Here is a 25000-nt window from a genome sequence, read left to right on the forward strand (position 1 = left end):
ACTGGAGGTTCTATCTAATGTCCTTAACTTTAAGTAAGTTAACTCATTTATTTTAATTTCATTAATTCAGTTTTTTTTTCAAATTGGCATATGGAGCCTTTGTAGTTTGTTGGGATGGACTGAGTTTAACATTTCAAAAGTTATGATTGAAAAGCTACATTTTAAATGGAAAAGGTACACAAGAATGCCACCTAACGTAAGGTTCCCCACCTAACCTAAATTAGGATTCGTATCCTTACCTTCATACCTACCTACCTACTGGGGGGAGGGAGGCTACACCCCCTTGTGAACCCCCGTTAGACTGCAGTATTCTTAGCTTACCCTAAAACTAAGTCTCAACCCTGTGTTCGCCTCCCAACTGACTTTACTACTGGCAAAGTAACTGTCAACTTAACGGCGCCAGGACTCCTTGCTGCTAGGAAGGACACTGGTGGATGATACAACACATGAACATGTGCTACCAGGGTCTAAGTGATGTCAGGCAGGGCAGCCGATTAGCATTACAGTGTATCCCAAAGCCAAAGTAAAGTCCTTCACAAGAAGGCAACAGTGCTTACATCAAAATAAAAAAAAAAAAAATCACACCAATAGAAGAATGTAACAATAGATCACATTTCGTAAATTGTAGAACTAGCTTCATATCATCGTATTTCAGACCAAAATAAACAACTTTCCCATAAGAAAATTTGATTTGATGAATAATAAGAAAGTTTACTCATTTCCCAAACGAACTACATTCACCCCTGGTATGTTTATTATGTGAACTATTTTTGAGGTTTATATTATAGTTGATTTTGTCGTGTTGATTTTTTTATTGTTAAACAGAAATGGTCACTCAAGATGAATTTTATATTTTTTACATTCGAGTTGGGTTTTCGGGTCTTTACTTGATACTTTTTTCAAGTTTTAAGAAATAAGGTTATCCATGTAAGTTGATTTTTTTTTTACATAGCAAGAATATCTATCCATTGGCATCATCATCATCTCGTCCTGCGCCTATTAACGCAAAGGGCCTCGGTTAGATTTCACCAGTCGTCTCTTTTTTAAGCCTTTAAATCAGTACTCCATTCATCATCTCCTACTTCACGTTTTATAGTCCTAAGCCATGTAGGCCTGGGTCTTCCAACTCTTCTAGTGCCTTGTGGAGCTCAGCTGAACATTTGGTGAACCAACCTCTCTTGGGGAGTCTATCCATTGACATTAAAGTATAATCTCGCCATATCAAATTTCTAATTGCCGTTTCCAGATTTATTTTTTTTTTTTTATTTCTTAAACAGTAAATAAGATGAATCATTACCACAACAAAAGGTTTCATGACTGTCTATAGACGACCAAACCTCAGGTATTTTTGTAATATTCAGTATTTGTGCAAAACCTTTGATGGTCAAAAGTGCATATTGAACACTTTGTTTCACAATATCGACTCAAAATAATAATGGCAAAATTATTGAGCAGTTTATATAGTTTTTATAGTTTATATATGAAAGATTTATTTTAATCTTATTATTGTTCTTAAGCTTCTCTTTTAGTTTTTACTTATTTCCTTTCCTCACTGGGCTATTTTTCGTTTTGGAGCTCTTGTGCATAATTAGGTTTGTAGCTTAGTAAGTAATAATAATAATAATAATAATAATAATAATAATAATAATAATAATCAATTTACTGAAAAATAAAGTATTTATACTACCCTTTTTTTAGTTACAATTTTGTTTTTTAACAATACTTAAACTGTAGTATTTTAAGAAATTGTAAAACCTGGTATTTCTTCAAAACAATTTCCGTTATTGTTAATACATTACTCTATACCATCATCAAGGTGACAGAAAACTATTATCAGTGTGTATTCTTGAAAAATTTTATCAAGTTTTATTAGTTAATGCAAGTCATCAGTTCATTCAATAGAATTTAATTGCATTGTAAATATAGCTCATGATGCTAATTGTATAATATTATTAATAAACTATTCATAATTTCCACATGTCCTACATTCAATACATTTTATGAGCAACATAAATTATTTCAAGATTTGGATATCATTTAAAGTCACTGTAGTCTCTAAATTGGTTATTTGAGAGACAGATGTCAAAAATAAGAGCCAATTCCATAGCTTCAAAATCAAATAAAGAGATAAAAAGGATGCTTTGGAAGAAAGAGTAAGATAAACACCATGAAATAGTAGCACAACATTAGCCAATGTCATGTGAGAGAGAGAGAGAGAGAGAGAGAGAGAGAGAGAGAGAGAGAGAGAGAGAGAGAGAGAGAGAGAGAGAGAGAGAGAGAATTAATAAATACAAATCTCACTAACAAAAAAGAAACACTTTTTTAATATACCCTCATTAAATTAAAAATATATCATCGAATGTAATCATAATGTGGCTTTCACTGTTATAAAAAAAAAAAACGTAATTTTAATAAAAAAAATTCTAAAATTAGTTCTCAGCCGTATTTCAGTAAAATACAGGTGACCGTAATTTTTACCCTACTTTGTTATTATCTTTTACGGCTTAGTGAACGTATTATCACTCCCTTCTGATAATGTATCCATTTTTAAAATGGTAAATGCATGGCAATATTTATTACAGGATTTTTACTGTTTTTTGGAAAATTTTTAACTGTTCTTCATTCTCTTTCACCTTTCAGGTACGAGGTGCAACTTCCAAGCGACCGATTACCCGGTTATAACAGAGGGAACAAAGGCTGGACGGGTAAAATTGGAGACATTCAGGACAACCTGGCAGACATCTGCCTTCCAACGGCACCCTCCGCCGAGAGACTGAAAATTATCGACTTCACGAAGAGCTTTGACGGGGACGGGTTGGTCATCGTGTCTCTGAAACCGGAGGTGCTGCCACAGTATCTCATTATTACGAGGCCTTTTGCAGGTAAACTTTCTCTCGAAATACACCTCACTCGCTTAAGTACAGTTAAAATTTTTCCATAAAAAACTGTAGAATCTTGGAATAAATGTTGCCAGGCATTTACCGTTTTAAAAATAGATATATTGACGTAAAGGAGTGATATTATGGTCACCAACCTTAGCTCACAAGGATGGTGCGGTTGCAGTGACCAAAGCAACTAACGAATTGAGCGGCACTCGAATCTTAGTCTGGCGATCACCAGGCAAGGACGTTACCAACAAGCTACCAAAAATCTTTCTTTTTGCTAATGTTTAACATTCTCTTTTACAATGAAATTGTGTAAAGGCCTTCCTAACACAATTACTGGGATATTTATCTTTGCTTCAAAAGTGTGCGAAGGAGTTTCTGTCCTTTATTGATGATTGTAACTACTTTCACTTCAAGACTTGTTAAAGGTCTTTCCATATAATCACTGGGAGTTTCATTCTCTTTTCATTCTCTTTACTGTAGAGCTGTTGAAGGTCTTCAACAATTAAAAGTTCTATCCAGCCTTATTTTTTAGGTCTATTATTTCTTTCACTGCAAATCTTTAGAAAGGCCTTCTTTGTGGTTTTATTACTTAAATTGTCCATAGGTTCCGGGAGGGACTGTATTATCATTATCATTACTTACTAAGCTACAACCCTAGATGGAAAATCTAGATGCTATAAGCCCAGGGGCTTCAACAGGGAAAATAGCTGAGTGAGGAAAGGAAACAAGGAAAAATAAAGTATTTGAAGAACAGTAACATTAAAATAAATATCTATATAAATCATAAAAACTTTGACAAAACAGGAGGAAGAGAACTAAGATAGAATAGTATGCCCCAGTGTACCCTTAAGCAAAAGAACTCTACCCTATTGTTATAGTGAATACCACTTCAATCAGCTCAACGAAAGACTATCTCAAATACATTCTCCCACTGAATACCCACTACAACTCTATGAAAATACACAAGCTTATCAATTGCTGCAGCTTGTCAATACTAAGCATGCATCTCTTGAATTCAATCACCTTCCTTGTTTATTAAGGAAAATTAACAGCCTTGAATATTTCATCTAATTTGATGGCTTACTTTGTTGTTTGATACAATAATAATATTTTATGACACTGAAGATTTCAGAAATTAGTAATAACTAAAGAAAACAATACTTTGAAATAAGGGTCACATAAAACTGGTGACAGTCATTTAATCTAGCACACGAATTGTACAGCAAATAAAAGGAGAGATGAGAAATTTATTGCATTTACATTACTGTTTACTAAAAAGCGAATTTTAAAGATCAGAGTGAAATTAATTTGAAGGACTTTAAAATTTTTGGAGAATAACTATAACATAAGCAATGACGACTTACCCAGAGTTCACATACAGTATATCCAGGGGATCTTTAATGCCCCTAGACATCTACTGTTGTGAGGAATTCCAATTTGTCAGGAACTTCGGACTAGGAGCTTTCAACGGATGCAAGGACATGATTCAATTTCTTTTCTGGGCATCATTGCAAATCAATCGGTTGTTGAATATTGAAGAAATCATTAGGGTCAAGAGTCCATGTAACAAGACTGCCATTCAGTACCTAGTTGAAGTATCCACCATTTGATTATAGAGACATTCATTGTCAATGACAGCTGGATTTTTGAGGAAAGTTACTGCCAACTATGCGAGTGTAATTCTTGTCATGGGTACGACTGCATAATTCTGAAAATCAGTTAGTTGTGGGAGGCAGCTTACGTCCAGGTTAGTAATTTGCTTTGCCACTAGATGTACTGTTAGAGCCCTTGGCTTGTACATTATGCAATGTAGGCAAGACAAAACTGCATCCACAATTTTCCTTTGCCCATCTCTGTGTTTTCAGGGGAAGGCTGGACAAATAGAAATTCCTCCTTTTGTAGGAAAATGGTGTCTAAATTGGGACAGGCCTTGAGGTATTGTCAAGAGATCCCTAGCAGTTTGTTGATTACTTGTATTGGGATCATCACAAATGCCTAAATAGTCTAAGGCTGTCTTGTCTGGTTTGAAGGGGCTGTGTTGACGAGGGATTAAGTACTGTATTAAATACAGTATCCATCTACTTGGCCCCATATAGTGAGGCATAAAAACAAATAGAAGGGTGTCATGCTTGGCTATTGTTAAAATAGGGGAAAAGGATGACACTGCAGCTGGTATAATTGCATGAGAGTTTTGCTACAACATAAAGTTGAAAGTGATAGGTTCTCAGCGAGGTAGAGGGAGAACTATGGGAAAAGCAGGAAAAGAATGATTAATGATGATAATTAGATCCAAAACAATTATATGCAATTTGAAACAACTACAGTATATTAAGACATCGTCTGTCATTCCATGTTTATGCGTGAATATGTTTGTCTTTTATTAATTTTGATTTATTTTTATTGCTATTTGTCTGATGTTTTGTTTTTTATTTTTTGTGAGATTTTACAATTTGAATGAGTAATTTTTGGGATTGTTTAAATGAGTTATTTGCTCATATTTGATTATATTAATAATAATAATGCAATTAAAAGTAACTAACAATACTATTAAATCATCACACTTAATCAGTAGAGAATTCATACTGAAGTACAAGTTTATAGGAATTCTAACAATCCTTCTCTTTCCCTTCAGTCGACGTTTGGATTTACTTAATCACGAGTATCCTGATCTGGGGAGCATCCTTATGGGCATTACAGAAAGCCGTGTCATCCTTCGGTAAGGGCAAGCCAATCTCCTTCAGTGAGTCGATGTTCTACAGTTGGGCTGTGATGCTGGAAGATCCTCCTATGCAAACCCCTTCCAGTGTCTCTGGCCAGGTGAGTTTTGCCTTTGGAAAATTTCCGACGGTCAAACATGGGATTAGCCGCGATAACGGATATGAAGTGAACTGTTCTTGTTATTATTATTATTATTATTATTATAGCATCCTGCTTTTTGAACTATAGTCAATTCTTTTTAGTGAAGCAGATTTGCACTGACTCGCAGTGGTGCCCTTTTAGCTCGTAAAAGTTTCCTGATTGCTGATTGGTTAGACAAGAAAATTCTAACCAATCAGATAGCAGGAAACTTTCCCGAGATAAAAGGGCACTGCTGCGAGTCAGTGTAAATGCGCCTCATTAAAAAAAATTCAGTATAGGGTTGTAGCTTTCTAAATAATAATGAGATTTTTATTCTTTTAGAGAGTTTGTATATACCAGAATAGAGAGATCAGGAAAACAGTTCTGAAGCATAGCATTAGAGGGAATGGAACTGTCTCACAGATCCCTTGTATACATAGGATGCAGATTTTCAGGGACCAAATGTGGGAATAGGAGTCTAGACGAGTGCAACGATAGCTCCTTTACTAATCGCAATATTCCCATGGAACAGATGATGGTCGGATGGTGGCTGGTCGCGAGCTTGTTGATTTCCACCGGCTTCAGGTCATCTCTGGTGGCTCACATCACAGTCCCTGGGAAGACGAAACCATTAAACAGCTTCACAGACATGATCAAACGACCAAATTACCGCTGGGGCATTGATTCCCGGGTTCATGGGTTTGCCATAAGCATTTTTGGCAATAATCCAGACCCAGTCGTCCAGTACGTCGGTAAATCCCTAGAGGTGGGAAACAAATTCTCTTACTTATACTTTTCCTTCTTCTTCTATGCCTTATTATCATTATTATGACTATTCATAATGAGCATTTTATAATACTGGATTACTTATCAAGCATTTCAATAATAGATTATCTAATGCTTACAATAATAGATTAAGAATTGACCCAACTTTGTGCTAATATATGTATGAATATATTCATATCTTTACCTATGCAAGTGACCTTATTTGCTTATTTCTCTGATTAGCTAATTAGTTATATTCAGGTGTTTATCACCTCTAAGAGTTGTATAGACCAGCAAGCTGTCATGTTATATATCTGCCATTTATCTGTTGATATATTCTATTGTTTATTTACAATCAGTAGGTCTCAAATCTGGAAGACGGATTGAAGAGGACAAGCACCGGAAGTTTTTCTTTAATGGCCACCAAGCGAGGTTTGATCACTTACATAATGTCAAATTATGCAGATAAATATGGCCAAACACCTTTCTATCTCAGCAAACAGAGCTTCACTATGTCATATGAATCTGGATGGGGATTTAGGTGAGTATCCTCTCCACTAGTTTCCTAGACTGGGTTAAGTCTATTAGGGGTGCAGATGTATATGGTTATCTACGGATACGTCCCTGATCATACACGATATTTTAGGGTAGTCGTTCCTGGGGTTAGAACCCTGTGATACGTGACGGTAATTCTCTAGTAATATCACTCGCAGAAATATTATACAGTAGGAAGCTGCCGGAAGGACCTTCCATCAGGACGACATGACTATCTCACCCAAAAATAGATTTTTCCTACGTGAAAATTCGTTTGTTTGCTGGATTGGTTTTCTGTTATTATTATTATCACCAAGAGCCATATATCTTCTTTAGACAAATCAAAGATGATGTTACACAATTATGTGTTCTGGGGATTTCTATCATGTTTTAAATTGTGTAACTAGTAATGTACTGTAGCCAATTTTGATGGCAGATTTGAATTGAACACACGACCAATATTGTTAACAGATTTTAATCGAACACACTTATCCAATATTATGGACAGATTTTAATCGAACACACTTAACCAGTGTTGCTGACAGACTTGAGGTTGCTTAACAACTATTGATGACAGATTTGGAGGCACTTAGCTAATCTTGATGACAGATTTGGAAGTCACTTAGCCAGTATTGATGACGTATTTCGAGGCACTTAGCCAATATGGATGACAGATTTGTAGGCACTTGCCAATATTGATGACATATTTAGAGGCACTTAGCCAATATTGATGACAAATTTGGAGGCACTTAACCAATATTGATGACAGATTTGGAAGCACTTAGCCAATATTGATGACAGATTTGGAAGCACTTAGCCAATATTGATGACATATTTAGAGGCACTTGGCCAATATTATTGACAGATTTGGAGGTACTTTGACAATACAGTATTGTATATAGATTTGAAGTCTTTAAGCTGCTTAGCCCATATTGATGACAGGTGTGAAATCATTTACAAACCTTGATGACAGATTTTAATGCACTTGGTCAATAATATTTACAGACTTGAAGTCTAGAAGTTGCTGAGCTCATATTAAGGACCGATTTTCAGTCACTTAGTATTGGTAACGTATTTGAACTCTTGGAGCCTAACTGATGACAAATTTGAAACTGTGCAACTAATATTGGTGATAGAATTAACTTTGTTTAGTCCATATTGATGGTATATGTAAAGTTGTATAGCCAACAACGGTAGGAAATTTGAATACGAGTAGGCGATATTGAAGACAAATGAGTTGTGCAAAAATTAGATACTTAATGAAAACCATGAAGGCAAGGTACCAAAATAAACTTAGTAAAACAGTCTCTGAGGCATCACAGTAACCTACCACTTAATAACTCGCCGATCTCCAAGAGAGACTAGAACATTGCCACACGCTTCTAAAATAGCATCGCTTAGCAACATTTCCTGACATTGCATAATGCTTGCCACCGGAGATATTCACCAAGTATTAGCTTTTTTACATAGTTACGAAATATTCAACACATCCCTGATTGATAAGGTTATTTTAAATTTGCTGAAACATGTGTTCATTAAGTTTTGAAGTCAATATTGTAAAAGGAGTAGTTAAGGAAACCTTGGTAAACAAGCTTATGGTACAAAGCCTGAAGTAAACAGTAATATTTCAGTTTTAGCTTCTTTATATACAGTAGAAGCAATGTACAAATTATATTAAAAATTGGCCTAAAAATTGAAGTTTATGTGACATTTTCTTGTGTTTGCTCAAAAGTGGAAAATTGTTTACCCACCAATTCTCATTACAGGAAAGGAGCTCCCTTCTATCCACTCTTGACATCCACTTTAGCGAGATTGACAGAGAGCGGCATCACCCAATACTGGATGGATGACCTTCTGGCCTATCGATCTCAACGGGCAGAGAAGATAGCTCAAGGAAAACAGAATGAAAGGACTTCTCTAGCCAATGATCCAGAGGTAAGTCACTGTTAAAGGATTCCCTATCATGGGTTAGGAACAAAGTAGTAAGAGTGAGAATGGGTGTGAGGAATGAATTGGCATCTAGAATGGATATGAAGCTTCATTGAAATGATTATTTTCCTGCACTAAGCACCTTCAGTTTGTTGCAAGCTCAATTAAATTTCTAGGATGGGAAAATGATGATGATATAATCCCCCCTAGCTTTCACTGTATATCAGGATACATTTATTCTTTCATCAAATTGCTTTATGTTAAAAGTTACGTTGACTTTTCGAAGATATTCTCATGAGGTTGGTTTTCTGGCCATCTTTGGAAATATTAACCCTTGCACGGAACTACCATGGCATATCGTAAGATTATGAATTAGATAATCACAGTAAAAGGGCTTACTAGCCATGCTTTTGGTCCTATTTTAACTTGTCATACCAAATTACTATGGCTTATTGTAACTTTGGTCAAACTTCACTTTTGTTTTTGGAGATCTTTGATGTAATCTGACAGCTTTTTGTGGTTTTGTTGTTAATTGTGCCTCTTGTGGTAAACAGCTACAGATTTTTTAACGCTTATTCCTGGCTACTCAGCCACTATGTGAAAGTTGAGTATCATTATGACACAAGAAGTGTATGCGATCCGTCAAAAATGATAGCTAGATATTTAGGTTAGATAGGGTAAATGGAGATGGTTTGTGCATGCTCTTCACACTCCCCAAGAGAGATTAGTTCACCAAACGTTCATCTGGGCTCCACAAGGCACTAAAAGAATTGGAAGACCCAGGTCTACATGGCTAAGGACTATGAAGCATGAAGTAGGAGATGATGAATAAAGAAGTATTAATTTAAAAGCTCAAGATAGAGACAGCTGGGGAAATCTAACCGATGCCCTTTGCGTCAATGGGCGTAGGAGGAGATGATGATGATGAAATATTTAGATAGATATGAACGCACATGCACCACCCTCTCACCAGAGTATGATTACTCCCTATACTCCCTACCCAAGGGACAGAGAGCACCTGACACTTGTTCTTTTATATAGGATAGATGCTGACTGTCCCAACCCCCAATGGCTTGTCCGTTTCAGTAATGCTTGGCTTCTAACATAATGACTGTTTGCTCAGTTAGTATCCAGGCTTCAGACCTTATAGAGAAGTATTACTACTTGCACTGCACCAGGCTTTCTTTCTGTAATCATCAGGAATGCTTTGCACCATATAAGATTGGAAGCTTTACCTTACTGTCAGCTCTTGTGTTACTGTGTTATCTGGGCTTGGAACTGGCGTAAGCATATAAACTTTCACGGTAAAGTAGAACACAAGCAGATAGCTTAATTAAAAGTATTGATAAATACTGTACCTTATCAATTAAATTATTTTAATTTCGGTAGCTGCTGGGGCTACTGGTAGGTAACTGTATTAAGCTTGAGTGGGAACTCTTTTGCTAAAATTGAAGTTGGTTTATAACAATATCCTTCCATAAAAAAGGATTGCGATAAGTTCTTCCTTCAAAAGCTTTCTTAGCAACTTTATGGTTCATTTTGTTTTGTGCTTTCTTATGAAACACTCTTTACAAAACTAATGAAATATGTAAGACTTCCTGAATTATTAAGTCATAAATTAACATAAATTTTCAAACCAAATGACAATAGCTCTGAGAAAACAAAAATGGAAAATTCATGGGCACAGAAATCTACAAAAGTACTTATTATTATTATTATTATTATTATTATTATTATTATTATTATTATTATTATTATTATTAATACTTGCTAAGTTACAACCTTAGTTAGAAAAGCAGGATGCTATAGCCCCAGGGGCTCCAACAGGGAAAATAGCCCAGAGAGGAGAGGAAATAAGGGAAAATTAAATATTTTAAGAACTAACATTAAAATAAATATTTCCTATATAAACTATAATAACTAACAAAACAAGAAGAAGAGAAATAAGATTGAATAATGTGCCCGAGTGTACCCTCATGAATTCTAAGATCTAAAGAAACATTAAAGAAAGTTTTGAAGTGCCTGGTGACCAACAAATCAAGTATCTATATATAACTGATGATTAAAAAGCCCCCATAAAAAGTGATGATAATGATAATTTCTTCATCTCTCTGTAGGTTGACAATAGCCAAGTCGTCCTTCGGTTGATCCATCTTGCTGGCATCTTCTTGATCATCATCCTTGGACTGAGCCTGAGCTTCTTGGTCTTTCTCGTAGAGATAACGAGTCATGCGTATTTAAGTAATAGCCTGTAATAGCCTGTAATTCCAGAGTTTCGAAGTAGTCTCGGTAACACGTTATCTGACGACTCCTATTATTTTGATGCCAAGGTCTGCACAAGCACGAGTCCACTGAACATTCAAGTTAGTTGCCCCATGAATTAAGAGGATGTAAGACCTTAATATTCAAGACATATATTAATGACGTGTCTTCATATGACGAAAGATGATATAATTAATCTAGAAAATTATGAAATGTAGTTAACAAATCAGAGGATTCCAAAAATTAACCTGGAAGTTGGATATGAAGAAAGTATCAAGTTTGATTCCAGCACTGGTTTCTGGGTGCAACATATATCAAGTAATACCTGAACACATATTATTGTGATGCTGTCTCAAGATCTTTATATTCATCTATTATATAATGAAATATGGTTTTGTATGGAAGGGTTATTATTATTATCATTATTATTATTAGTTAAGCTACAATCCTATTTGGAAAAGCAAGATGCTATAAGCCCAAGGGCTCCAACAGGGAAAAATAGCCCACCAAGGAAAGGAAATAAGGAAATAAATAAACTATAAAAATTAATGAACAATTAAAACAAAATATTCTTAAAACATTAAAACAGATATTTCATATATAAACCGTAAAAAACTTATGTTCAAAATAGAAACATTTACTGCAACTTTGAACTTTTGAAGTTCTACTTATTCAACTACACGATTAGGAAGATCATTCCACAACTTAGTCACAGTTGGAATAAAACTTCTAGAGTACTGTCTTGTATTGAGCCTTATGATGGAGAATACATGGAATAAAAAAAGGATACCATCTTAGTTTGGTAGAGGATAAGATTTATATGGAAGATGACACTATCTTTGCAGAGGGTTTGGATAGAAAAGGATAATAGGTTTTGATTAATCCAAGTAGGGTTCTAGATAGGGAGAACATGGGGTGCATTGAAGGATGTTTATTGGGGTTGAACAATCAGCAGAAATTTGTGTATTATTACCAATTTTTTATTGGAGAAAGGGGAACAAAAATAATGCAGTGCTCAATTCTATTAATGTTACGGTTGTTACGATATATCATTTTCTAAAATAAACAGACTTTACTGCTTGAACATCTATTCTAATTAGCATGTTTTTGGGGGGAACTGGAACGAAAGTAATATAATGTCACCCTGCAGCTATTCAACGATTGTGATGGCAGTTGTATTGTCATGAATCCATTAAATATAAGCAAATTTTGCTCTAATATATGTAAGAAATTGATTACAGTACTTGTTATTGAAATATAATCCTAAAAATATATACTGCAATTATTATGATAAAACTGTGATGCCCAAGAAATCCTTTCTAGAATAAACGTTTTCTTGAAGATTTTTTAAAAAGGCAATAACTAATCAGTCTAACTTCTTTCTTTTTTTCTCTACAAGCTGGTCACAGTAGGGGTTTTTCAACACATTTCTCCATCTCCTTTGGACCAGTGCATCTTCCTCACTCAACCTCAACTCTCTCATATATATTTTCACACAGTCAATCCATCGTAATTTTGGTCTACCTAGCCTTCTCCTACCAGGTAGTTCCATGTCCATCATATTCTGTATTGGATGGTCTTCCTTTTGTCTCTCTACATGTCCATACCATCTCAGTCTACTTTCTCTTACCTTGGTTGAAGCTGGTGCTATTTTGAGAGTGCCACTAACATGTTTGTTCTTAACTTTATCCTTTCTTGCAAGTCTACATTGCCACATCAACATCTTCATCTCAGTTACATCAATCCTGTTCTCATCTCTCCTCTCCTCTTAGTTGCCCATGTTTCGGACTACAGTGAACCCTCGCTACTTCGCGGTTCGACAATCGCGGATTCACCACTTCGCGGGGTTTTCCCATAACCCATATATATATACATATCGCGGATTTTCCGGAAAATTCGAAAATACCGCGAAATCTGAAGATAACCAAATACGATATTTTGTTACCTGTAATTCCATTAATACTGTAATTAGTAATATCTGCTCTTACTGATTGTTCATTGCATTACATATGATATATAATTCAGCACAGAAAGAAATAAAACACGAAAAGAGAATGTGATCATACGATAATTCAGTACGTAGTAAAATTAAATCGAACATGAAACGCAAATCAGATGCAGTCATACCATATTAGAATGGTGTGTACTGTAATGGATGTGCTTCTTTTCCATGAATCTTTTGTATGTATACGTACGTAGTACAGTACTGCATCCAATAATATTCTTTGTTGCAAAAATCACATTTCGAATAAGTACTGTAAGCGTACGAGAGAGAGAGAGAGAAAGAGAGAGAGAGAGAGAGAGAGAGAGAGAGAGAGAGAGGCGTAAAATAGCGTACGTACGTAAATTTTTATTATTATTGTTATTATTATTATTATTGTTGTTGTTGTTAATAAAATTATTATTGTTATTATTATTAATCATTATTATTATTGTTATTACTGTACAGTATTATTATCATTATTTATTATTATTACGGTATTGTACTTAATCTACGTACGTTCAGTATGCGCGGGGCATCTTCTATGAGTAACCAACGCACCATGTACTGTAAGACGGGTTGTGATTGGTTCAAGCGCTGATAGATGACGAATCAAAACTCAAGTTTTGTTATCTAGCCTGTGATTGGTGTTTTGCCCGCATCTTCTACCCGCAGCATCAAAGTTCTCGCGGGGCTGCATCGTTCACTTTCTCTTTCCGCGTATTGCTGAGTAGACGTTCTTAACTTTGTGAAGTTTAATCTGTGCTGTGTGCGACTGTTTTAAGTTGAACTTTTTGTTGAACTTTCTGTTACAATGGCTCCCAAGCGTTCTGCTTCTAGTAAGGCTGGTAGTGAGCCTAAACGCCACCGAAGAATGATGACGATAGCTGAGAAGGTTACGCTTCTCGACATGTTAAAAGATGGTAGAAGTTACGCGGCCGCCGGCCGCCATTTTGGCATCAACGAATCCACCGTTCGCTACATCAAGAAGGACGAGGCGAACATTAGAAAGACTGCTGCAATCACCTTTAGCAGATCAGCGAAGCGAGTCGTTACAACGCGTAATAAAACGATCGTACGCATGGAAGGTGCTTTAGCTGTGTGGATTGCCGACTGTCGGAAGAAGAACATAGCGTTGGATACGAACACCATCCGAACAAAGGCTTTGAGCTTGTATGAGAATTTTGCGGCAAAGGAACCTCATGACGACGATGGCGACCATGCTGAAGAAGATGATGATGTAGATGATCCTCAACCAGGGACCTCCACTGATTCCCAGCGTCAGAAACAACGTTTTTCCGCCAGCAAAGGATGGTTCGCGAAGTTTCAGAAACGCTTCGCCCTGAAAAGCGTTTCCCTGCATGGGGAGTCTGCTTCCGCTGACACTGCCGCTGCTGAAACTTACGTGAACCAGACTTTCAAGAACATTATCGCTGAAGGTGGATACAAGCCGGAACAAGTCTTTAATATGGATGAAACCGGCTTGTTTTGGAAGAGAATGCCGTCGCGAACTTTCCTGTTCAAAGAGGAAGCCAAAGCCTCTGGCTTTAAGGCATTCAAGGATCGCGTTACCCTCGTGATGTGTGGCAATGCTGCTGGATTTTTGTTAAAGCCGGGGCTTATTTATAAGTCGAAAAATCCTCGCGCTTTGAAAAACAAAAATAAGAATCTCCTTCCCGTGTACTGGATGCATAATCAAAAAGCATGGATTACGAAGATGCTGACCTCCAACTGGTTCCACCAGTGTTTCATCCCGCAAGTCCATGAATATCTCTTAGAGAAGGGCTTGCCATTCAAGATCCTTCTCCTTATGGATAACGCTGGTGGACACGCAACTGACCTGTCGCGTGAGGGCGTTCAGGTTGAGTTCCTGCCACCCAACACCACGTCATTAATTCAACCAATGGACCAGGGGGTTATCAGGGCGTTCAAGGCCCTCTACACGAAGAATACCTTGGCGGACCTCGTTGCGTGTGTGGATGCTGCCCAAGATGACGAGGATGAAGACTTCAACTTGAAGGCGTACTGGCGGCAGTACACCATAGCCACGTGCCTGCAGAATATTCAAAAGGCACTTCAAGAGATGAAACCTGCAACCGTAAATGCGAGCTGGAAGAAGCTGTGGCCCGATATTGTTTACGACGACAAGGGATTTACTCCGTCGGAAATCCAACACTCTGCAATACGGAAATCTGTGCAGTTGGCTGCCATAATTGGGGGTGACGGGTTTGGCGACATGACGACTGAAGACGTCGACGAGTTGTTGGACTGCCATTCCCAGCCCCTAACTGACGCAGACCTCGAAGACCTGACGAAATCGGCAAGTGAGGAAGAGAGTGAGGGTACCCAGGAAGAGACCCAAGAAAATGTCGAAGAAACGGGCTTAACATTAGAACGGCTCGCCAAGTTCTGCAACCATATGAAGGAGGCGAAAGAAATGTTGCAAGAGTGGGACGAGGATATGGTTCGCTCGATGCAATTCTGCAACAAGGTTGATGACATCACGACTCCCTACAGGATGCTCTTGGATCGAAAAAAGAAGCAGCGGCAACAACTTCCGATCACAATGTTTTTTCAGCCTCGCAAAAAAGAGCCAGTTCCTCCTGCTAGTACGCCTTCGGAAGAAATTGAAGAAGTTGAAGAGGTGTCCCAGGAAAAGACACCTCCGTCTGAAGAGACGTAAAATACTATCATTGACTGCACAGTAGAACACATCATCAGCTTCATCATCATCATTTCTACTGTGCAGCAAATTCATCGCCATCGTCATTCAAGTTTTTCTTGAACTTCTTTCGTGGTGAGTACAGTAACAATCTTTATTTTTTACTTTAACCTGTTTTATAGTTTAGTAATGTACGTACTGTATGCATTAAGTTAAAGGGAAGGTTTTAAAAGTCTACATGTTGTAACCTATCATATTTTTTTTGTTTAAAATTTACATTTACGTACGTAAAACAATCTCTCTCTCTCTCTCTCTCTCTCTCTCTCTCTCTCTCTCTCTCTCTCTCTCTCTCTCTCTCTCTCTCTCTCAAATTGTTTTCCTGCTTTGCTACGTACAAGTACTGTATAATTTATATTTGTAAGGTAACATATTTTGTAAATGCTTTTACTGTAAATACTGTATGTACTGTATCATTATTTATCACTATCATCATGCGTGTTAAATGCCTTGTTTGTTCTGAGCGTGGTTGTTTACTGAGCGTACACGCCGTCGTTTCAGGCGGCGTCATAAAGAAAAAGATTTCATTTGGAAGTCCTAAGAAAAATACGTAAACTAAAACATTGGTAATAAAAAAATCAACATACAGTACTGTATAATCAATATAATCGATGCAAAAACTAACCATACGTACATATATGTGTACACTAAATGAGTTTGTTTCTTCATTATGATCAGAGATGAACGTAAACAAAACATTGGTTGCCATTTTTTATCGTGCTTTTTAGGTGTTTAGGAAACACATGATATAAAATCGCCTTTAATATTTGTGCCTGTTTTAGTTTAGGGTGCTGTAGTACATGCATTAAGTGTTCTGTACATTAAAGGGTGGTTTGTTAACAGTACTACGTACAAGGGAAGGTTTTAAAAGTCCGAATATACATGTTAAATAAATAGGTAAATATGCTGTCACTACTTCGCGGATTTTCACCTATCGCGCCCGCGTCTGGAACCTATCTACCGCGATAAACGAGGGTTCACTGTAGTACAACATTGCGGGTCTCACCACCTGGTACTGGATCTTGCTCTTTAGCTTGATTGGCATCTTATGATCAAACAGCATCCCATTCCATTTCCTCCAGCTATTCCACCCTGATTGCATACTTCCAGACAACTCTTCATCTACTGTAGGTTTCCTGCATTTTGAATCACAAACCCCAGATATTTAAAACTTTCTACCTCTTCTAATTTATGAAAATCAATCAAAAGATCTACCCCTCTCTCCCTTTCTGCTTCCTCAAATTCACATCGCATTCCTACAGTCTTGATTCTATTTATTCTCAGACCCCTATCCCCCAGACAGTTCTTCCATCGCTCTGCTTTAATTTAGTTCTTCATCATCAGTAGCACATCAAAATCTATCTTATGCATACAGTATTGTCCGGGAGATTTCACGTCTCAGATTGTAAGAAGGGCATCACATGCTCCAAGGCCTTTATGAAAACCAAATTGCAAACTATGGAACAGATTATTACCTTCAGCAAACCTATGAACATGTTTTGCCATTGTATGATTTGGTTTTTTTAATCTTCCATTAACTCAAATTCTAAAGATCCTGTATTAGAGTTCATAGTTCCTAAATATTAAATATGTAAATGAATTTATCTCGTTAATCCTTTCTCCTTCCAATGATATTTCATCTTCCATTGCATATTCCATTCTCATCCATTGCATATTCCATTCTCATCATCTCTGTCTATCTTCTATTTATCTTGAGCCCAACCTCATGTGATAGATACTTCATACATTCTAATAAGCAAGCTTTGCAAGTCATAAACTAAGTTAATGAAAATAATACAGTACTCTCTAGAATTTGGTTTTCAAGTGACAATGACAAATTCAAAAGTGTCACAGAAATCAAGTTTAAAGCTGTAAATTTCTATAAAATTCAAGAGAAATAAATCTAGTAGTAGGCCAATGAAAGAAAAGCTTACTGGAATAACAACTAAAATTGTGATTCATTATTTAGTTCTTTTCCTTCATATTTTCCATTGAGATGCCTTATCTCATGACATCGAGACATACTGGTACCTAACATATGATTTTATCAGGTACCAAAGCAAACAGAAAAGAAAAAGCATTCTTTATTGATATGCACAATTCCATAAAATCTGGACACCCATTCTCTATATATAGTCTTATTAGGTTTCAAGGCCAATATAAAAAGGATAAAAAATATGTTCCTAATGTGTTATGCAATTCTCTAAGATCCTGAAGCAGTGTTCTGAATTGTGTTCCAGAAATCTGCCACTCCTCCTACCAGCCAGAAACCCTTGTGCCCGATCCAAGATGACTGCTTGGATATCGCTGTCTGTGCTGCTTTTGTACGAAAACAGAGGAAAATTATCTCAGAGAATCTTGAATGCAGGTTTACTCTCCCACTTGGCGAACACGTGTAGCGCAACATGTACCGCTTGCCCGAAAAGAGGAGCAACAAGATAAATGTTATATTTAGAGCAGAGCTAGATATGGAAGAGCAAGGACTAGTTGAACTAAGTGATTAGTTAGATGAATAAAATAATGAATATACACACATGCACACATTGGCTTCAGTGGGTAGCATAGCCAAAGGGTTCCAAGCTTGTAGGCAGAGTGGCAGATTTATGGGTTACAAGTCAGAAAACTACAATCCGGACACCCCCTACTCCATTAGATTAGGCAAATAAAATGATACAAAGTTAGTTACTCCGAAAATCTCTAATGATGAGCAAAATTCTCTTCAAGAGTATAGTTTCTCAGTGGGGTTGGCCCATCAACAAGCGGTTTATCTTCCAGAGTGATAAAGCAAGTATCCGGAATTTGGCATGGAGCCAGTTCTTGCTCAAAGAGTAGCAGCTTGTTGGGGCCAGTCTTCAATACTCCCCTTGGCATATATAACTTTACCTGGGGCCCAACTTCTGGCCAGTAGCGTCCCAGGCAGAAGTCATTCACCCAGGCAATTCCCTAGAAAATGGAAAATTATTTAAAGTGGAGACCAGGAAAAATGTTGGATATCTTCACAGTACACTGGTGAAATAGTAAAAGCCTCCTACGGTTCACTATCAGGCCTCAATAGTTTCAGACAGACAATAGAGTGGCAGTTCTAGGTTCTCATGGGTTAGTCTTGAGAGTGGCTTCCCTCATGAAAACTGTAACACAGCATAGTCAAAGAAGCTAGACAGCTTTGTGTAATTTATCCCAATTTGTGCTAAATTATGTAAAAAGTTACAAAATTATGCAGCGTGCATCTGAAAATAACCAAGTTCCTGTCGTTGACATCGGCGAGTGGTATTATTAAATTTGGACTTGCCACAATACTTTATAATCTCATTATTCGTTAACATTATTTATTGACAAAACATATATCTGAGGGAGAAATTTAGGTTAGTAAGTTTAGATTCACTTTACTTGGTAGTTACTTGCAAATGAGGCTAATCGGACAAAATACTTGCATCCAATCAGCTAGAAGGAAACTTTTGCGAGCTGAAAGGGCACCCTTGCGAGTGAGTGCAAATGTGCTTTAGGTAAAAAGACTGAGTATAGTAGAACCACTCACCTTTCCCCAACCATCCAACCGCAAAAACGTATCTTGTGGATGGTCGAGGGATTCAGGAACATTGAACGTGCCTGTATAAAAGGACATCCCACCCTGGGGAGTTCCTCGCAGTTCTGGCTGTGGTGTGTTTTTGTGGTGATGTAATTTTTCCATTTGAGAAAGAATTGATGAGAGGAGAGAAATGTTCGTCAGAGGTAAGGGTACCATAGTCCAATCCTGCAGCTCAAACCCACTAAGGGTGACGTTGGTGGTTATGCCCTGAAATTATGTCATGAGTGAAAGTATTCAGAATATATACACTTACAGCAAGACATCATTATTGTTATTAGGAGCAAAGGCTGATGAAAGCCACAAACTAATGTCTTTTTTTTTCTAGCATGGACTTGGATGACATGAGAAAATTAGATCACGTTAGCTTTTGGAGGAGTTAAGACCATTATAAAAATCTTGAAAAACAAATTCAGAAAGAGGTTTTCAATTCTTATTGGTTAAAGAAAATTATATGACAAGTAACAAATATCTATACATAATTAGAGTGACTGTTATGACCATATGGTAAATATTAATTTTAAACCAGTCTTAAATAGATTCATGATCTCTGATGTTCACACAAAATGAGCTCCCTTCTCCATCTATTTACCTTGAAGTCATTAGTTCGAGGACCATAGCAAATCCTCCCTTGACTTTCGACGATAATTGACAAAGTTTCTCCTTGTAAGCCTTGAAGAGGTAACGTATACATCTCCCTCTCCCTCGAGACGACACCCGAGTATCTGTTGTCTACAAACACGTAACCACGATCATGGATCTCGTCTATGATGAGTGGTGACGGATCGTCCTTTGGAGATAGAGTACAATCATTTAAATAAATGTATGGTCTGTAATTACATTGTATTATTATTACAGGAAGAGAGGTTTTCTCTAACTTTCTTATACAGTATGAATGGTACTGTATATATCTTCTTTTATGAAAAATTGCTATAGGTAAATTCTCAAAGGTATAAGCATACCAAAGTATGTTTAAAGGTAAACCTATTAGAAATATACACTTTGAACTGAGAAGGGCATGCATCATCATCATTGCCTACAGCCTTTACCCATCTCCATATGGGGTTGCTACAGTATTTCATATAAGCTTTCCATTTCTCTTCTATCCTGGGCATTCTACCCCAAAGTATGGTTAAAGGTATAATCATCATGCATATATCATCAAAGATAAAAACCTGCAAGAGGTATACTCTCAAATATAAACATATTAGAAATATACACTGAAATAAGAAGGGCATGCATTATCATCATCATCATTGCTTACATCCTTTACCCAACTCCATATGGGGTCGCTATTTCATATAAGCTTTCTATCCTTTTTCCCGTTGAGATACTACCGCTAGAAAGTTATGGAGTCCTTTGACTGGCTAGACAGTACTGCATTGGATCCTTCTCTTTGGTTACGGTTCATTTTACCTTTGCCTAGAGGTACACCGAAAAGTTTGGCATATTCTTTACATATTCTCCTCTGTCCTCATACACCTGACAACACTGAGATTACCAAACAATTCTTCTTCACCCAAGGGTTTAACTACTGCACTGTAATTGTTCAGTGGTCACTTTCCTCTTGGTAAAGGTAGAAGAGACTTTAGCTATGGTAAGCAGCTATTCTAGGAGAAGGACACTCCAAAATCAAAGCATTGTTCTCTCGTCTTGGGTAGTGTCATAGCCTCTGTATCATGGGCTTCCCCTGTCTTGAGTTAAGAGTTCTCTTGCTTCAGGGTACACTCTGGCACACTATTCTATCTTATTTCTCTTCCTCTTGTTTTGTTAAAGTTTTTTAGGGTTTATATGGGAAATATTCATTTTAATGTTGTTACTGTTCTTGAAATATTTTATTTTTCCTTGTTTCCTTTCCTCACTGGGCTATATTCCCTGTTTGAGCCCCTGGGCATATATCATCCTGCTTTTCCAACTAGGGTTGTAGCTTGACAAGTAATGATAATAGGCTGAACTTTAGAAAGATAAAGCACTAAATGACATGTGGGGAAAAAGGATTTAAGAGAAGGGCATGCATAAGAGACTGATTACTCAATACATTGGGGTTAGGGTGAGCAATACAAGGACTGCAGTAATCCCTTGCCATATCGTGGTTTAACTATCGCTCCTTGTGTACGTCGCTGATTTGAAAAATATATATAAATCTATATTGCAAGTTTCTGAGGACAGATTAGTTTTAGTTTTCATATTGTAACTATTTTATATTTAGTCAGTTTTAGGCCTATAAAAGCTTAAATTTATATAGATGATAAAATGTATGAAAAATTTTAGAAATTATTAAAATATACCATAGATTTTTGTATCTGCTTAGCAATTTTTCAGCTATGAGGTTGCTGTTTGCTTGGAACATTACAACCGCGATAACCAAGTGATTACTGGTCATTCTTTCATATTTTAGACTGACAGGAAATATAAAGCATATGGATTCAAATTCATACTTTTGACGTCATTAACAAACAACTCTTCATGACGTCACCAGTACTCTGAGGGTCCCCACAGTAATCCAACCCATTCTCATCACATATATTAATAACATTCACCATTTTAGTAATATCAATCTGCATTATACTCACAATTCTGAATGGTATAACTGTCTGGTAAATAACCAGGCCATTTGAAACAAATAGCTCTTCGAATGTCAGAGGCCAGGTTGAGTTCACATGATCCAGGTGAAGTTTCATTTGGAAAACATTAGTTACGATTTCCATGGACACCTTTCCGTAGGTGAACTTCGGCGACGGTGGGGGCACATCCCCTTCAGGGAGTGGAAGATACTACAAAGGAGAAATTATATATTAGATGGTTGTATGTTAATAAAGGTCCTGTAGAATAGAATAGTTTGAGATGCATCCTATGCACGCCTCAAGTTATTGCAGATGAGTATAATGATCAAAGCAATAAAAGCTTAAATGAAAAATTCAAATAAGATTAGTTACATGAATGCTCAATCTTAAATTAAATTAAAAAAACTACTGATATAAAGCATGTGATTGTTTCCTGATACATTTCTTGACATACCTAAGTAATATTTTCAGTCTGAAATCAAAACATGTATATGAACACTAATAACAGATCCATTTGGTAATGCAAGTTCGTAAATCAAAATTTCTTAGCAATTTGAGACATCCTAGCTAGGATCTAGTACCCCATTGTAGGCAAGGTCTCGATGACCAACATGTATTTTTGGGCTCGAGCCATGTTGTCCTGATGGAAGTTCCTTCTGGCAACTTCTACAGTAAAATATTTCTGCGATTGATATTACAAGAGAATTACCATCAGGTATCACGGGGTTCCAACCCCCGGGAACGACTATCCAAAGATATCGTGTATAATCAGGGACGTATCCTAAGATAACCATAGATATCTGCACCCCAAAGAGACCTTACCCAGTCTAATCCACTAAGGGGAAGGATGAGTAAGGAGCTGTTACACATCCTATCACCTTCGAGTGCCCCTATACGTTCCTGCTTCTCATTCCTTTGAACGCAGCTGATGGCTACAGTTCGGTTAACTTTTGGGGGTGCTTTTTTCGCAAACTTTGATGATTAGTTTTGTGAATTGGCTTCCTCTTTTTCGCAAAAGTTGAGTATCTACCTCTCTTGGACGACATGGCTATCTCACCCAAAAATCGATTTTCCCTACGTCAAAATCCCTTTTAAAATAGATTAAACTCTATGAAATCCCATCATTGGGATCCCAGAGCCCAATGATCGATAATGCATTACATTTCTTATGCAATGTTGTATTACATTTCTTATACAATGTTGTAATTTTTCATATACTCAGTGAGGTCTCTTACCTTCTCAGTGATGTTTCTCAAAGCCCAGTATTTCTCAGTAGGATCTCCCGCTTCAGACAGGGGAGCATCGTAATCGTAGGACGTGGGGCACGAGTGAAAACTTGTGTCGAAGTCGGATCCTTTTAAAATTGAGGTACCATGATTAACTTTCTGTAAATTGTTATTTGGGCTTTCTGGAAGTGTATTACAGTCTTGGTATCATATGTGAGCTTCGAGTGAGATTTTATCTTTTTTCTCATTTAATATGGAATTTATAATTGTATCACATGAAATATTTCAGAAACATTGTGCCGATATTATATTAAGAGAAAAGTAGGACCTAGATGAGGAATTCATTTAAATAGATAAGAGCTGCTTTTTAAACTAAAGGAAAATATGATAAAGTGCCAACTACCTGATCCAAATCCAAAAGATGTCCCTCCATGAAACACGTACATGTTGACTGATGCGTTAAAAGCTAGTTGGTCATCCAAGGACTGGGCAATTTCCTATTAAATATAAACAAGAAAAATCATATGTATATAGGCCTACTGTATATATATTATTACTAGCTAGGCTACAACCCTAGTTGAAAAAGCATGATGCTATAAGCCCAAGGGCTCCAACAAGGAAAATAACCCAGCGAGGAAAGTGAATAAGGAAACCAATAGAATATTGTGCCTAAGTGTACCCTCAAGCAATAGAAATATAACTCAAGACAGTGGAAGACCATGGTACAGAGACTATGACACTATAGAACAATGGATTGATTTTGGAATGTCGTTCTCGTAGAAGAGCTGCTTACCATCACTAAAGAAAAATAGCCACTGTACAATTACAATGCATTAGATAACCCCTTAAGTAAAGAAGAATTTTTGGTTATCTTACTGTTTTCATGTGTAAGAGGAAGGAGGAGAATATTTAAAGAATAGGCCAGACTATTCGGTGTATGTGAAGGCAAAGGAAAGATGAGCTGTAACCAGAGAGGAATCTAATGTAGTACTATCTGGCCACTCAGAGGACCCAATAACTAGCGGTAGTGTATATAGGTGTGGGCAGACCAACAGCAGTGGTCAGATCAATGTAATGCAATTTTATTTATTGGATTATCAACTGTAACAGATAACACAATGGAAGTTAATTGCATAGAGGTAACTCAAGACCTGGTTAATCTGTTTTGTGTTATTAACACAGCCTGAAAATAAAAGCAGAGAGGAAAATCTTCATGTAAAGAAAACTAAATTCCAACATCAACAGAAAATGTGAATACTGTACCGTGACTTCACCAGTATTATGTGGGGTTCCCCAGTAATCCAGCCATGATGGATAATATTCCGAGTTCACGAGGGGTCCGTGAGGCTCGATTTCGCGCATTGGAGCGAAACGATCAGCTGGACTTCCTGAAAAAAAAAGTAAAGGTGAATTCATAATACATTATAGGATAAATGAGTGTTGAATCGTTTGAGATCAGTTGCTTGATATCAAAATAATTTGAAAGCAGAAATCAAGGCTTAATTCAGAAGTAGTTTAGTAGTAGTAATAGGAAATCTTCTAGGCCAACCTGCACAATATTTCAGTGAAATCCATCATTTACTCATTTGACAAATTTTGAGCAAAAACTCGTAATAAGAATATCTCTGAACTTGTTTCAAAATTCCATTAAATTCTCCTGGTTTCATAGGTCATCCCCTCCCAAAACTTTTGAATATTTAAAATATTCTGA

The 25000-nt window shown here is 36.8% G+C and overlaps 2 protein-coding genes across 4 annotated transcripts in view; one reads left to right on the forward strand and one right to left on the reverse strand.

The window, feature by feature from the left end:
* LOC137632768 (glutamate receptor ionotropic, delta-1-like) overlaps positions 1-25000 on the forward strand; it is a 132457-nt gene that overhangs the window by 53679 nt on the left and 53778 nt on the right. The window contains exons 7-13 of one of the 3 annotated variants that reach the window (XM_068364846.1): positions 1-33; positions 2641-2882; positions 5521-5705; positions 6259-6492; positions 6854-7032; positions 8792-8960; positions 11072-12435. The exon at positions 1-33 is cut by the window's left edge and continues 133 nt beyond it. In XM_068364846.1, the coding sequence (XP_068220947.1) occupies positions 1-33; positions 2641-2882; positions 5521-5705; positions 6259-6492; positions 6854-7032; positions 8792-8960; positions 11072-11209 (1180 nt within the window). In that variant the 3' untranslated portion in view covers positions 11210-12435. Of the gene's footprint in view, positions 34-2640; positions 2883-5520; positions 5706-6258; positions 6493-6850; positions 7033-8791; positions 8961-11071; positions 12436-25000 lie in introns of those variants that run through there. The other 2 variants (XM_068364848.1, XM_068364849.1) reach the window with 2 other exon arrangements.
* The window catches only part of LOC137632757 (beta-galactosidase-like), a 12695-nt gene continuing 5596 nt past the window's right edge, over positions 17902-25000 (reverse strand). Inside the window, exons 8-14 of the mRNA XM_068364836.1 lie at positions 24553-24677; positions 23693-23786; positions 23299-23417; positions 22073-22273; positions 20092-20289; positions 19452-19709; positions 17902-18859 (exon numbers count right to left, since the gene is read on the reverse strand). Of these exons, the coding sequence (XP_068220937.1) occupies positions 18614-18859; positions 19452-19709; positions 20092-20289; positions 22073-22273; positions 23299-23417; positions 23693-23786; positions 24553-24677 (1241 nt within the window). The 3' untranslated portion in view covers positions 17902-18613. The remainder of the gene's footprint in view (positions 18860-19451; positions 19710-20091; positions 20290-22072; positions 22274-23298; positions 23418-23692; positions 23787-24552; positions 24678-25000) is intronic.

The sequence above is a fragment of the Palaemon carinicauda genome, chromosome 42 (assembly GCF_036898095.1).
Source record: "Palaemon carinicauda isolate YSFRI2023 chromosome 42, ASM3689809v2, whole genome shotgun sequence".
Classification (NCBI taxonomy): Eukaryota; Metazoa; Arthropoda; class Malacostraca; order Decapoda; family Palaemonidae; genus Palaemon; species Palaemon carinicauda.